This window comes from Tinamus guttatus, unplaced genomic scaffold, assembly GCF_059628265.1.
Source record: "Tinamus guttatus ecotype Peru unplaced genomic scaffold, ASM5962826v1 Tinamus_guttatus_pri_ptg000032l, whole genome shotgun sequence".
NCBI lineage: Eukaryota > Metazoa > Chordata > Aves > Tinamiformes > Tinamidae > Tinamus > Tinamus guttatus.
This window is the reverse complement of record NW_028288566.1, coordinates 2,104,038-2,118,887: the sequence shown is the minus strand read 5'-3', so window position 1 is coordinate 2,118,887 and position 14,850 is coordinate 2,104,038. Positions and strand designations below refer to the sequence as shown.

The 14,850-nt window shown below is 53.2% G+C and overlaps 2 protein-coding genes across 2 annotated transcripts; both read left to right on the top strand.

The window, feature by feature from the left end:
- Nucleotides 1-1,693: 1,693 nt before the first annotated feature.
- LOC148596063 (feather keratin-like) lies at nucleotides 1,694-2,026 on the top strand. Its single transcript, XM_088531129.1, has one exon. It carries the CDS (start codon nucleotides 1,694-1,696, stop codon nucleotides 2,024-2,026), a length of 333 nt encoding a protein of 110 aa, XP_088387255.1.
- A 2,939-nt stretch (nucleotides 2,027-4,965) lies between these two features.
- Nucleotides 4,966-5,298, top strand: LOC148596062 (feather keratin 1-like). Its single transcript, XM_088531120.1, has one exon. The coding sequence runs from the start codon at nucleotides 4,966-4,968 to the stop codon at nucleotides 5,296-5,298; it is 333 nt and encodes a 110-aa protein (XP_088387246.1).
- Nucleotides 5,299-14,850: the final 9,552 nt, after the last annotated feature.

Sequence of the window (14,850 nt, the reverse complement as noted above, 5' to 3'; positions counted from 1 at the left end):
GGCAACAGACTCACAAAGCACTCACGCGGACTCAGTTCGTGGAGCTCCCGCCCTCCACGCTCCCTTCCGCAAGTCCACAGGCCAAGGGGCTCTCACGTCTAGAGCCCAAGACTCCAGGCACTCCTGCTCTTCCTTTCTGCAACAACCAGTTGCAACCCTGAACCATCCAACACCGCTCACAGCACTGCCCTTCTGCCCTGGCACTCAGCCACATGCCAGAGCCCATATGCCCTTGCCCTGCCTCACACTCCCACTCCACCTCTGCCTCTCACCTCCTCTCCCAAACCTTCACAGCACTCCCAATAGACATTCATTAAGGACTCTATGCAGATAAACACCACCTTGGCAACGTGCGGATGAGAGGAAAGGAGAGACCTAGGCAGTGACCTCTTTGCAGATGAGTATAACCCAGCTCTTTCAAACCCAAGAGCAGGCCTAGCTACAACAGCAGACTTCTCCAGCTGCCTCCGCTCTTTCCATTGGGGCCACCACGCATGACCACACTACGGCACAACACGACACACACAGGCTCCTTTGCGTTACTGACACGGCACGGCCATCACAACCGGCAACCCACCAGGGGAGACAACCTCACCGCTATGGCGACGCCTAAACAAAACCCCGCACAGCTCACAGCAACGCAGGCAACGTCATCCAAGGGGCACGGCCACAAGGCCCACGCTCCTGCCAATGCCACATCAGTCTTCCTGCTCGCACACTAAATGGGGGACGCTCCTCACAATGCCGCCCCTAACCACACCAGGAAACTACCGCACTATGACCTCACTGCTGACACTCGGCCTTGCCTACACTTTGACAATGGGGTCCCCCGACCTCATGTGCACCTAACACCCATAGCCACCCAACTTCAGAGGCGCCCTTGAAAGGGACCGCTGCATCATAATGGGCACCTCCAAAAGAGCAGGAAATGAAAGGAGAGCATTGCGGGAAGGAAATCCAACCCAATATCATGACTTGCCAGGGTTGGACCTTCAAGACGAGCCGCAACCCAAAGGCTGTCATGCACAAAGGGTGTCTCATCGCCTCAGGCGCTCTGGGACCAGCATAAAAGCCGGCACAAGGCTGCGCTCCCTCACACACTTCTCCTCACACCTTCGCCTCCTCCGGCAACAAGGTGAGTCTCAACCCGCGGCCCCTTCTTCTCCCCAGTCTCTTCACCCCTCAGACATGCTCACAGGACACACTCCCTCCTCCACTCTACTCCCCCTCGCTCCCTCCCTTCGCACAGCATGCCCAAACTGCGGGAAGCTCTCACAGGGAGAAAGGCCTTTTCCTCACGCTGCTAGTGGGCTGCGCGCTCACCTCCAAGCTGCCCCTGCCTTCAACGCGCCAACTCCCTCAGTGCCTCCGACGCACCAAATCACTCGCTGCCTCCTTCCTCTCCATCACTCCCACACTCTCCCTACACTTCTGCCCGCACACAACGCCAGCAAAGCAGCCCTTGCCTTCCTGCTCACAGTCCCTCCGCCACCAGCCCCATGCAAAAAGAAGCAAACTCTGCAGCCTCTTTTAGGGCTCTCTCCAGAAAAAAGAAAAAAGAAACGTTATCTCTGCTGCCTCCTCTGCTTCCCAAAAGAGGAGCACAGCCCCAAAACACCCTCTGCCTCCTCACACCTGCCTTCTCACACTTTCTCAATCCCTGCTCTTCCAGGACCCTCTCCTCAACACACCCATGGCCTGCAACGACCTCTGCCGCCCCTGCGGACCCACCCCGCTGGCTAATAGCTGCAACGAGCCCTGTGTCAGGCAGTGCGAGGACTCCCGCGTGGTCATCCAGCCTTCCACCGTGGTGGTCACCCTGCCCGGACCCATCCTCACCTCCTTCCCACAGAACACCGCCGTCGGATCCTCCGCCTCTGCCGCCGTGGGTGACAACCTTAGCGCTCAGGGAGTCCCCATCAACAATGGTGGCTTCGGCTTTGGCTATGGCTATGGCGCCGGCTATGGCGCTGGCTGGGGAGGTCTTGGATGCTTCGCCCGTGGAAGAGGCTGCTACCCCTGCTAAGGACCCTCCCCACGCACCCTGACAGCAAACAACAACATCCTGCAAGACACTCCACCCTCTGAGAACGCACCTCCACAACATTGTCTCCATTCAGCCTCCACGTCCACACCTCTGCCTCTCCAGCAAGGGAGGAAGCAAGTGCATGGCCAAGGCGCACAGCCTCACCTCTTCACAACGGGGCCAAAGGAGCGCCTGCTCTTCTCTCTCTTCGTCCTTGGGGTCACCCCTTCTCCTGCTTCACTGCTGCCTTGCAAACCATGCCCCTGGGATCATCCACTGCAAGCAGGCAGGCCACACCGGGGATGCTCTCACGCCCACCTCACAACACCTCCTCTCCACTTTCCCATCCTTCCTCTTGCTCTTTTCCATCAATAAACAGTTGATGAACAGCAAACGCACATGCCTCCTCTTCCTTTCTTCTTACAAGACTCCTTCACCCTCTCCAGGCACCAAGACAGGACTCCCAAGGCCAGCCGGGACGCTAGGCCGATGGGAGAAAAGGGGCCTGCGTCCCTTGTCCCTTTCTCCAACAAGAAAGTCACTGTAAATCCCTCACAGCAAAAATACACCCAAGCGTGCACATACCCGCAACAGTCCCCAAAGGATGCCTGGTGCCACATGAGTGCTCTCCCAAGCAAATCCGGAACAAGAACCATACTGGAATCCACATGCCCTTCCAGCACACCACACAACACCCTCCCTTCACCCAGCAGGCCCTTGCACACACACACCACCGGCCCTATCACCAGGGCTCTCATCAAAACACCCATTGCTTCCACACGCTGCACAACCTCTCATCAGCACCACCGCTTCCCAGCCCTCACATTTCGCTCGCAGCAAACAAGGAAAGGCAGGCCCCTGGGGAACACAAAAGAAAAAGGAAGAAGCAAACATACCTTCTTTCCCCATCTATGGCCACCACCGCTGGCCTTAGGGCCTCCACTCAAGAGCACAAGGGAAAGGACACACACGACTCATACCCTTGCCCCACAGACACCTGCTCCACCAATGGCATCTTCCTCATATAACACAGACAAACAACGGCCTGCACAAAGCAGCTCACAACACAAAGCAGCTCCACAACAAGTCTTCTCCAACAGCCTTGTAGCCTCCTGTCCACAAGGAGGCACACCTCAGCTCTTAAGAAGCAAGGAGAAAACACTACGCAAGATTGAGGACCATCAACAGCCTTTGCAGGGGCATCAAAAGCACAAAGGCACTGCAGCAGCTCCCATCTCACAAAGGGCAACAGACTCACAAAGCACTCACGCGGACTCAGTTTGTGGAGTCCCCGCCCTCCACGCTCCCTTCCGCAAGTCCACAGGCCAAGGGGCTCTCACGTCTAGAGCCCAAGACTCCAAGCACTCCTGCTCTTCCTTTCTGCAACAACCAGTTGCAACCCTGAACCATCCAACACCGCTCACAGCCCTGCCCTTCTGCCCGGGCACTCAGCCACATGCCAGAGCCCATATGCCCTTGCCCTGCCTCACACTCCCACTCCACCTCTGCCTCTCACCTCCTCTCCCAAACCTCCACAGCACTCCCAATAGACATTCATTAAGGACTCTATGCAGATAAACACCACCTTGGCAACGTGCGGATGAGAGGAAAGGAGAGACCTAGGCAGTGACCTCTTTGCAGATGAGTATAACCCAGCTCTTTCAAACCCAAGAGCAGGCCTAGCTACAACAGCAGACTTCTCCAGCTGCCTCCGCTCTTTCCATTGGGTCCACCACGCATGACCACACTACGGCACAACACGACACACACAGGCTCCTTTGCGTTACTGACACCGCACGGCCATCACAACCGGCAACCCACCAGGGGAGACAACCTCACCGCTATGGCGACGCCTAAACAAAACCCCGCACAGCTCACAGCAACGCAGGCAACGTCATCCAAGGGGCACGGCCACAAGGCCCACGCTCCTGCCAATGCCACATCAGTCTTCCTGCTCGCACACTAAATGGGGGACGCTCCTCACAATGCCGCCCCTAACCACACCAGGAAACTACCGCACTATGACCTCACTGCTGACACTCGGCCTTGCCTACACTTTGACAATGGGGTCCCCCGACCTCATGTGCACCTAACACCCATAGCCACCCAACTTCAGAGGCGCCCTTGAAAGGGACCGCTGCATCATAATGGGCACCTCCAAAAGAGCAGGAAATGAAAGGAGAGCATTGCGGGAAGGAAATCCAACCCAAACTTCATGACTTGCCAGGGTTGGGCCTTCAAGACGAGCCGCAACCCAAAGGCTGTCATGCACAAAGGGTGTCTCATCGCCTCAGGCGCTCTGGGACCAGCATAAAAGCCGGCACAAGGCTGCGCTCCCTCACACACTTCTCCTCACACCTTCGCCTCCTCCGGCAACAAGGTGAGTCTCAACCCGCGGCCCCTTCTTCTCCCCAGTCTCTTCACCCCTCAGACATGCTCACAGGACACACTCCCTCCTCCACTCTACTCCCCTTCGCTCCCTCCCTTCGCACAGCATGCCCAAACTGCGGGAAGCTCTCACAGGGAGAAAGGCCTTTTCCTCACGCTGCTAGTGGGCTGCGCGCTCACCTCCAAGCTGCCCCTGCCTTCAACGCGCCAACTCCCTCAGTGCCTCCGACGCACCAAATCACTCACTGCCTCCTTCCTCTCCATCACTCCCACACTCTCCCTACACTTCTGCCCGCACACAACGCCAGCAAAGCAGCCCTCGCCTTCCTGCGCACAGTCCCTCCGCCACCAGCCCCATGCAAAAAGAAGCAAACTCTGCAGCCTCTTTTTAGGGCTCTCTCCAGAAAAAAGAAAAAAGAAACGTTATCTCTGCTGCCTCCTCTGCTTCCCAAAAGAGGAGCACAGCCCCAAAACACCCTCTGCCTCCTCACACCTGCCTTCTCACACTTTCTCAATCCCTGCTCTTCCAGGACCCTCTCCTCAACACACCCATGGCCTGCAACGACCTCTGCCGCCCCTGCGGACCCACCCCGCTGGCTAACAGCTGCAACGAGCCCTGTGTCAGGCAGTGCGAGGACTCCCGCGTGGTCATCCAGCCTTCCACCGTGGTGGTCACCCTGCCCGGACCCATCCTCACCTCCTTCCCACAGAACACCGCCGTCGGATCCTCCGTCTCTGCCGCCGTGGGTGACAACCTTAGCGCTCAGGGAGTCCCCATCAACAATGGTGGCTTCGGCTTTGGCTATGGCTATGGCGCCGGCTATGGCGCTGGCTGGGGAGGTCTTGGATGCTTCGCCCGTGGAAGAGGCTGCTACCCCTGCTAAGGACCCTCCCCACGCACCCTGACAGCAAACAACAACATCCTGCAAGACACCCCACCCTCTGAGAACGCACCTCCACAGCATTGCCTCCATTCAGCCTCCACGTCCACGCCTCTGCCTCTCCAGCAAGGGAGGAAGCAAGTGCATGGCCAAGGGGCACAGCCTCACCTCTTCACAACGGGGCCAAAGGAGCGCCTGCTCTTCTCTCTCTTCGTCCTTGGGGTCACCCCTTCTCCTGCTTCACTGCTGCCTTGCAAACCATGCCCCTGGGATCATCCACTGCAAGCAGGCAGGCCACACCGGGGATGCTCTCACGTCCACCTCACAACACCTCCTCTCCACTTTCCCATCCTTCCTCTTGCTCTTTTCCATCAATAAACAGTTGATGAACAGCAAACGCACATGCCTCCTCTTCCTTTCTTCTTACAAGACTCCTTCAGCCTCTCCAGGCACCAAGGTGGGACTCCGAGGCCAGTGGGGATGCTGAGCCAATGGGAGAAAAGCGGCCTGTGCCCCTTGTCTCTGCCTCCAACAAGACAGTCACCGCAAGACCCTAACAGCACAAACGCACTCAAGGGTACACATACCCTCAGAGCAGGACAGCAATGCCTTACACAGCAGTACCATCGCTCCTCCAGATGAAACACATGCCAACATTTATGCGTTGATCCACATGCCCTTCCAGCACAGCACACAACACCATCCCTTTTCCTTAACAAGCCTTTAGACACACTATGGCCACTATTAACAGCGCTCGAACCCAAGCGCTCACTGCCTCCACAGCCTTCACATGCAAGTCCATACGTTTTACCATCAGCAGTACTTCCTAGGCCTCAGGAAATACTCTCAGTGAGGACCAAACAGTGGCAGGGCATGGGCAACACAAATAAAGAAGAAAGCAGCACATAAATCATTTCTCTTTTATGGTCACCACCATTGGCCCCAGGGCCTCCACTGCTGAAAAAGAGAACTGACACACACCACACAGCTGCCGGCACCATAGAGACCTGCTCTATCGTGGCATCTTCCACGGCATCTTCCATGGCATCTTCCGTACCGGCATCTTCCTCAGAGAAAAGATAGGCAAACAACAGCTCGGAAAAAGCAGCTCACATCAGAAAGCAACTTCACTCTTCCTCCACAACAATTCTTCTCCAAAAGCCTTGTAGGCTCCTGTCCACAATGCAGCCACACCTCACATGGTAAGAAGCAAGGAGAAAAGACTACAGAATATTGAGCCCCAACCACAACATTCATAGGGACACTAAAAGAAAGGCACTACAGCAGTTCCCGTCTGAACAAGGGCAACAAACCTGCAAAGCACTCACTTGTGCTCAGTTCGTGGGACCTCTGCCCTCCACCTTGCCTTCTGCATGTGGACATGGCAAGAGGCTCTCATGTCTAGAGCCCAAGACTCCAGGTACTCCTGCTCTTCCCCTCTACAATAACCACTTGCAGCCCTGACCCTTCCAACACTGCTCACAGCACTGCCCTTGCCCTCTGCTACTCACCCTCAATCCACACCCCATATGACCTTGCCTGGCCTGACACTCCTGCTCCACCTCTGCCTCTGACAATGCTCAGCACCTTTCCAAAACCTACACTGCTCTCCCAATTGGCTTTCAGCAAAGACTCTGTGCACCTAAACCCCACCCTGGCAATGTGCTGATGTGAGGAAAGGAGAGCTGTAGGCCGTGACCACAAGCACCCTTCTGACACAAGAATAAACTAGGTCTTCCGAACTCAAGAAAACGCCTAGGTAGCACAACAGACTTCCAACACCCTGTTTCTGCTACTTCTCTTGTGACCACTGTGCATAGCCACACCACAGCACAACACAACTCACACAGACTCCTTTCTAATTCTTGGCATTGCACAGGCAACTCAATCGGCAAGCCACCAGAGGAGTTAACCTAACCATTATGGCAAGGCCTAAACAAAACCCCTATGCAGCTCACAGCGAGGCAGGCAACATCATCCAAGTGGCATGGCCCCAAGGTCAGCAGTCCTGCCAATGCCACACCAGCCTCCCTGCTCACACACAAAATGGGGGACACTCCTCCTAACACAACTGCTAACTACACCACACAACGAACTCACTGCTGACACCTGGCCTTACCTATGCTTTGAAAACGGTGTCCTCCTGGTCGGACATGCACATTCCACTAAAATCCACGCAACTTCAGAGGCATCCTTGAAAGGGACCGTGGCACCATAATGGGCGCCTCTGTAAGGGGAGGAAATGAAGAGAGAGCTTTGCGGGAAGGACCCCTGCAGAAGTGCATAGCTCATACTTCACCAGCTCTTCCAAACTGCCTTCCACTACAAAATAATACTTTTTCTCCCCTCCACTAAGTGACCCAGCCAAGACACTCCTGACTACTTGTACACCATGAAATTGCTACTGCTTGCCTGATGGTGACTCCCCTACTCATGCACACAGTATTATGAGCACTCTTTCTACCTCAAGTCATTTTTTTCATTGCTGAGCTCTATATTCTTTAATTTGCTGTCTACAGACCCAGTGATACAGTCCAGGATGCTATTCCCCTTCCTTGCTACCAATGCTTACTGCTCACTCTTGTTTGTAATGTCCCTCAGCATGCCTAGGTCTTTTTTACACTGCAGCACTCCTTTGCATCTGGTGTCTTGTTTGTATCCTCGTGGCAGGTTAGTCTATCCCAGCTACACAGTGCTGCTTTCAGCCCTTTTCTCCAGCTTGCTTATACCCCTCTCAGTCTCTCAGTGGCTCCCTTGTCCTTAAGCAAGAGGAGTTTCTGCAGGCTTGGTTAAGTCTTTTTCTGTCTCTTCTTCAGGTGGTAAGGGCAAAACAGTGTTTTCCAGGATTAACCCTTTAAGAAATTGCCTTTCTGCTTCTCAAGAAATCCCTAAGTCCTCCTCCACTACTTGAGTTCCTCCCTCTAACCCTATCTTCAGCCACAAGCATCTGAGAGATATTGTCAGTGAAGACAAAGACAAGGCACTGAATATCTCTCTTACCTGTCACTGTCACAAATCACCTCATTCAGTAACAGGCCCACTTTTTCCTTGTTTATTCTTTTTGCTCCTTGTGTAGGATTGGAAACTTTTAATGTTGTTCTTCATGTCCCTCTCTAGTTTCAACTCCATTTAAAACCTCTCCTAGCCAGCCTGTCATCCATCCCGCAGAATATCTCCATACGACTGCTGCATACATACTTTCTCCTTCACACAAAGGCAGTCACACAGAATCACAAAAAGGTTGAATTTGGAAGGAACCATTAGAGATAATCTAATCCAACCTTCCTGCTCCAGCAGGGACACCAGAGCACGTGGCACAGGGTTGCATCTAGACAGGTTTTGAAGATCTCCAGAGAAGGAGACTCCACGGCCTCTCTGGGCAGCCTCTTCCAGGGCTCTGTAACCCTCACAGGAAAGAAGTTCTTCCTCACATGGAGATGGAACTTCCTGTGCTTTAATTTGTACCCATTATCCTTTGTCCTGTCACTGGCCACTGCAGAGAAGAGTTCGGCCCCATCCTCCCTACATTCTCCCCTCAGGTGTTTATACATATTGATCAGATCACCTCTCAGTCTTCTCTCCTCCAGGCTAAACAGGCCCGGCTCACTTAGTCTTTCCTCATATGATAGATGCTCCAGTCCCTTCATCATCTTCGTGGTTCTACTCTGGACCTTCTCTAGAAGTTCCATGTCCCTCTTGCCCTGGGGATCCCAGAACTGCACACAATACTCCAGGTGCGGCCTCATCAGAGCTGAGTAGAGGGGGAAGATCCCCTCCCTTGACCTTCTAGCAACACTCCTCCTCATGCAGGCCAGGATCCCATTGGCCGCCTTGGCCACGAGGGCACATTGCTGACTCACGGTTAACCTGTTGTCAACCAAATCCCAAATCCCTGTCTGCGGAGCTGCTGTCCTTGTTGAACCTCATGAGGTTCCTCTCTGCCTTACTCTCCAACCTGTCCAGGTCCCTCTGAATGGCAGCACAGTCCTCCAAAGTGTCGGCCACTCCTCCCAGTTTGGTATTGTCTGCAAACTTACTGAGGGTACACTCTGTTCTCTTATCCAAGTCATTGATGAATAAGCTGAACAGCACCGGGCCTAGTACTGGCCCGTGGGGGACACCACTGGCCACAGGCCTCCAACTAGACTTGGCCTCATTTATCACGACCCTCTGAGTTCTGCCATCCAACCAGTTCTGAATCCACTCATTGTCCACTCATCTAACCCACACTTCCTGAGCTTCTGCGTGAGGATGCTAAATCCTCTGCTTGTCTTTTTTCTAGAGCTTGCATCCATCTGCCAGAGCTCTCCAGACAGGTGAGCTATCCCAGCATATCTCAGCTAACCCAATGATGTCATAGTTCTGTTACCTCACACTCCTCCTACTGGTTTCCCAGGCTGGGTGTATTTGCTTATAGGTGCTTGAGGCAGATCCTCTTTTGATTTACTTTTGTCCTTCCTTGCTTCCCCAACTTACTACTTCACTTACCACCCCAGCCTCTATCTCCTCACTTGACTACTAGCTTGTAAGGTCTTATCTTCACCCTCAGCAAACTTAGCTCAGGTTTGTGAGGCTGTTGACAAAGATGCTTCTACTCCACCATGCCAAATACATCCCAATATGTCAAATGGATCCTTTCAAAATCTACCACAATACAATCCTGTGCAACACGCTCACGGTGACCTTGCTTGTGCAGCGGGGTTGGACTAGATGGTCTCCAAAGGTCCCTTCCAACATCAATGGTTTGGTACTTTCCAGGCCTGTGACCTCAAGCTCTCTAAACTGGGCTTGCCCCAACTTCCCCTTGGCAGTGTCAGTGGTTTACAAGCAATAGCCTAGGTGGCAGGAATCGGAAGGGGGAAAAGTCCAAGAACCAAATGAGTCGAGACAAGTACCTTCTAACATCCTGGATGACTGTGACTGCAGCATATGTTCTGCCTCAATAAGTTGACCAAATCGACCATAGAGACCACAAAGCACTTACAAAAGAAAAAAAAAAGAGAGAGAGAGAGAGAAGACAAAGCAATCCAAACAAAATAGAGGGGAAAAAAGGAAAGGGAATCACCCCATAAAGTGCCTCCCAAAAGATGAGGGAGGGATACAAAATGCTGAAAAATCAACAACAGCAAAAACCCTCCCCAACCTGAACTGTTGCCATACTGAGTGCTGCAGACCCATCAGCAGAGTCATCCTGTACCTCTTCCATGTCACCGGCCCCTCTCAATGCAAGGTCCAAGGCCGTCTGCATGGGGCTGTCCCTCCTCACTGTCAAGGTCCCTGGGATGCTCATGTGGGGTCCTGTCACCATCTGTCCTTGCTGCATCACCCACATGGGTCCCTGTGTCACTGTCACCCTCTTGGTTGAGCGTCCCTGGGACACCCACACAGGTCCCCATGTCACTGTTCCGCCTCATTGTGAGGTCCCAGGGGACTCCTGAGCTACCACTCATCTGCTCCAGTGTCCCCAAGCCACCTCCTGGTGCACTGGGACCAGCTGGAGGAACAGGGCTGGGATCCACCTCCACAAGGCAGATGGGGCTATGCGGGCGACCTCTTGTGTCACCCTCCCACCTCTGGGGGGGTCTCTCTGGATCTGTCCCCCACGGCCCTGCAGTGCGTGGGAAAGCAGCTCCCACTCAGCCTGGGCCACCACACTCCTGAAGGAGAAAGGCCCCACCAATTAGGTGCTCAACACCAGGTCTCTGAAACTTAGTACTCCCACTGAGCCCCTGTATTTCCCAGTATACGTGCCACTGATTCTTTCTTTTCCTTTCTTCTTTAATTTTTTTTTTTTTTTTTTTGCTATCTATAAATCTGGTTGTGCAGGAAAACTTCTGCAAAACAGGTGAGGTCAGGGGCGAGACAGAAGCTTACAGTCTCCAGGGCTATTGGCAGCCCTGAAATATTCATCAAAAGCAGATTAAGGGAATGTCTCCAGAGCAGCTGGAGTCCAGAGCGCAGGAGAGCCCTGCACACAGCTGGAGCCAGGCTCATTTCACCAATGAATCTTGTACCTAAGAACAAAACCCCTCCCCAAAATCAAAAGCAAACATCACCTGCCTCGCAGCCAGGCCAGGATATGGAGAATGGGTTTACATTGTTTTGGCCTATTCATCCAGAGAGTCAATCTAGTGAGTCACTTCTGCCCCACTGCAGAGGTGCTTTCTTGGCCTTAAGGGGCTTATTTCAGGCTCTCTCAAACTAATCTCTAATTGATATAAGACAAACCCAGATAATATGGGTGATCATTCACTTCAGGAGTTCAGGCAGTTTGACTCCTTAGCCAAAATGCAGATTTTTTCATTAGACGATGCAGATTTTACTCTGCCCTCCTGCGAGCATCTGAGCAGCCCTGGCAGGATATCTGTCTCATGCTTCAGGGAACGTATGAGCCCAGACTTGCTCCAGAGCTTCTCTCTTTGGGAACAGTCGGCTCAGACAGGTTCAGAGAATGCTACGTGGAGGTTTATACCCACATCCCCTTGAGCCCAGGTCCCTGCATCTCCTTGCTGCCTGGATGGACCAGCACCTTCTTCCTTTGCATCTGCCTCCTGCCAGGATCCCCTGGAGGAGCTCAGGTTCACGTCTCTCTTGTTGGTCCCTTCCTGCGTCCTCAGGATGAGATGCAGTCTGCCTTTTCTGCATCTCATCCTTAGGAGACCCCACACCAGGCTTTGCGGATAGCCCACCCCTCTGCACATGCAGATGCACCTCTCAACAGAGCAGGATGGCAGGTCCAAACTCAAGGCAAATCCTCTAACAAGTGGCTTGTCCCAGGGGCAATGGCTCCATGAGTGAGACTATGGGGTCACAGCATCTTCCCCCACCAAAGATGCATTTTTGCACTGCCAGCTGGAATCTGTGGGGTCAGGGAGCAGGGACGATCCAGCACTTTGAGACGCAGTGTACAATACGAGGGATGTGCTAGAATGCACATCCCCAGCTGCAGGCGAAGCAGACAGCACCAGCATTTGACTTTCCAGGACTCACAGCAACCCGCTCTCCAAGGCCCTGAAGCAATTGCTGAGAGGTCCTGGTTTTCAGCCCATCTCATTGTCTCCTTCCTTCAAGAGCACTGGGACTCAGCAAATGCAGAGCAGTGGCTGCAGGGATGTTATTGCATCCCATGAGCTGGGTAACTGGTTATTTCTTTCTCAAGTCAAGTCAGAAATGTTGCATTAGAAGTGCTACTGGTTCATATTTTATATGCTGCAAAATGCCACATCACTGGCAAGAACAAAGGTATCTAGGAAAAGACGTGGCCTGTGCTCCCGTTCCCACTCTGGTCTCCCATGGGCAATGTTGCTTTTGGGCAACTATCCCATTGCCAAGGGACTGCACATCGGTGGGTAAAAGAGCAAGATATAATCACATGGAAACTGGTGGAAGCTGGACTGACTAGGATGAAATGGGCACCAACCAGCTAAAATTATGCATGGAGGCTGTGCTACATGATATGATCTGGGACGGGACTTTGCTGGCAATGTGTCCCCTACCTTGGAGCACTTAAAGTTACAGCAAGGAGGACCCAAATCCAAAGTGCAAGAATGAGAGCGGTGCTTAGAGTTAGCGCGTCTCACCTGAGCTTCACTAGCTGACTTCCACGCTGGGGCGGCCATGTCCAAGCCGCTCATATCCATCTACCTCACTTTGCCAGGAGAGGAGAGGAAGGCAGAGCAGGGAGCAAGGCTGGAACTGAACTTAGGCCAGTTCCGGAGAGAAATAGGTCACCCACAAGGAAGTTTCATCTTGAGTGCCAAATGAAGCAGCCGTTTTCCAGCTGGATCTGTGTCCAGATTCGGCCAAGCAGCTCTTCTGGGCAGAGCTTTATCCAGCTGGGTGACGAGGCCGAGTGCAAGGTCCTCACGAGTACTCTGTTATGCAGAAGGTCAGGTCCTTCAGCTAATGGCTCTCCTCCAGGCTTTGATCCTTAACTCCGAAGAAAGATCTCGCTAGAATATATGGAAAGCCCGGATTATATTTCAGTAATGAGGGAGTCCTGCCCCAGCTCGTGCAGTCACGTCAGGTTTACTCCCCTCCCTGTAATCTTCCCTCGTGTCCTAACGCTGCTCCCGTAATTGTCTTTGGAAATGCAGCATCAGGGTTATTCCACCACCACCGCACCAGGAAGGCGGCAACGTGCTGGGCAGCTCCGCAGTCCAGCCCAGGCTGTGATTACAGGGTGCCTGACTGCAGTTCCAGCCTCCAGAGCTGGAGTTCCTGCAATTAATTTCCGAAGTGGCCAGGATACAGCAGGGAACAGGAGTGGGATTTCCTTGGGGATGGGAGATGATGCTAAATTGGAGGAGTTTGGGCTCTACATCATGATCTCTCCCCTCTGCCCACTTCGGTGGGACCTAGATGGGTTATTCCAAGCATAGAGTGCTGCCGGCGTCCTTCTCACTAATGCAAAACTCCAAAAGAGTTGGAATTTCCATTGGGAAATGGCTTTTTTCCAAGCTTTCCCAAAGGGAAAGGCATGTTTCTTTCCTGGGTGAGACCCAGGAGAAAGGAAGAGGGAGAAAAAGAGAGGAAAAGCCATAATATCCTATTACTCTTCAGCAATGCCATGTCTTTTCTGATGGGAAGAATGTGGAATTCCCAGATGGGCCTCCCTTAATCCCATCCTTTAACATTTTAATTTAAGGCAGCACAAGGCGCTGTCTTTGCTTAGCAGAAATCCCAGAGGAAAAGCCAGCTGAAGGGTTTGTGAGACCTTCCTCCCCCTATTCCACCAAAAAAAAAAACCACTCATTTTTAATCTCAGATTAAATGCATTAAAGATCATTAAGCCTTTTCTCGGTGAAATCATTTTTTAAGGAGCGGGGCGAGCCCTCACATCCATGAGGAGGGGATGGAGCTATGGTGGTGGCTGTGTGCATCTTCTATTCCCTGGGATCACTGCGTGCTGGAAAGCTTGGGACAAGGTGGGGTGGAAACGCAGGATACTGCTTGCTCCCATCCCATGCTTGCTGCTCTGACATTCCAGCCTCCCTGGAAACACCAGGAGCAGGCAAAGGGAAGAGCAGTGTCCCTCTCCCAGGGAAACACTGAGAGCCGGGAGGCTGCATGGGGACCATGGTGGAGCCTGGCACCCTCCTTGCATAGCCTCAGGCCTGGCGCAGTGGGGTTGGGCACCTTTTTTGTGCAGAAATGCAGCCTGAGTGGGGGATACCTCTCCTCCAAAATCAGATGCTGTGGAGTTGGCAGTTCCTTATGAGCTAGGCCCTTCCCCTCCTCCTCCTTCTCTTCCTCAGCCAAGCACATTGCATGCAGTAAATCTGCTAGTGTCTGGGCAAGGGCTGCCAAACAGTCTGGCATGTATATGCATGCAGCCAGTTGTGTGCTTGCTGTGCAATGTGTGTGTGGGTGCGTGCACGTCAGCACGTGAGTACACAGCAAGCAGACAGCTGTGTGCATGCATGTGCAGTGTTGTCTGCACGCACATCTACATGCATGTGCATGGCATGCAGCTGGGTGTGTGTATGTGTGCATGTCAGCAAGTGTGTGCATGGCATGCAGTGGGCTATATACATGCACGTGAAATTTTGTGTG

What these genes read in the sequence shown, in the direction of transcription:
- LOC148596063 (XM_088531129.1), top strand. Translation starts at nt 1,694, where the DNA reads ATGGCCTGCAACGACCTCTGCCGCCCCTGCGGACCCACCCCGCTGGCT.
- LOC148596062 (XM_088531120.1), top strand. Translation starts at nt 4,966, where the DNA reads ATGGCCTGCAACGACCTCTGCCGCCCCTGCGGACCCACCCCGCTGGCT.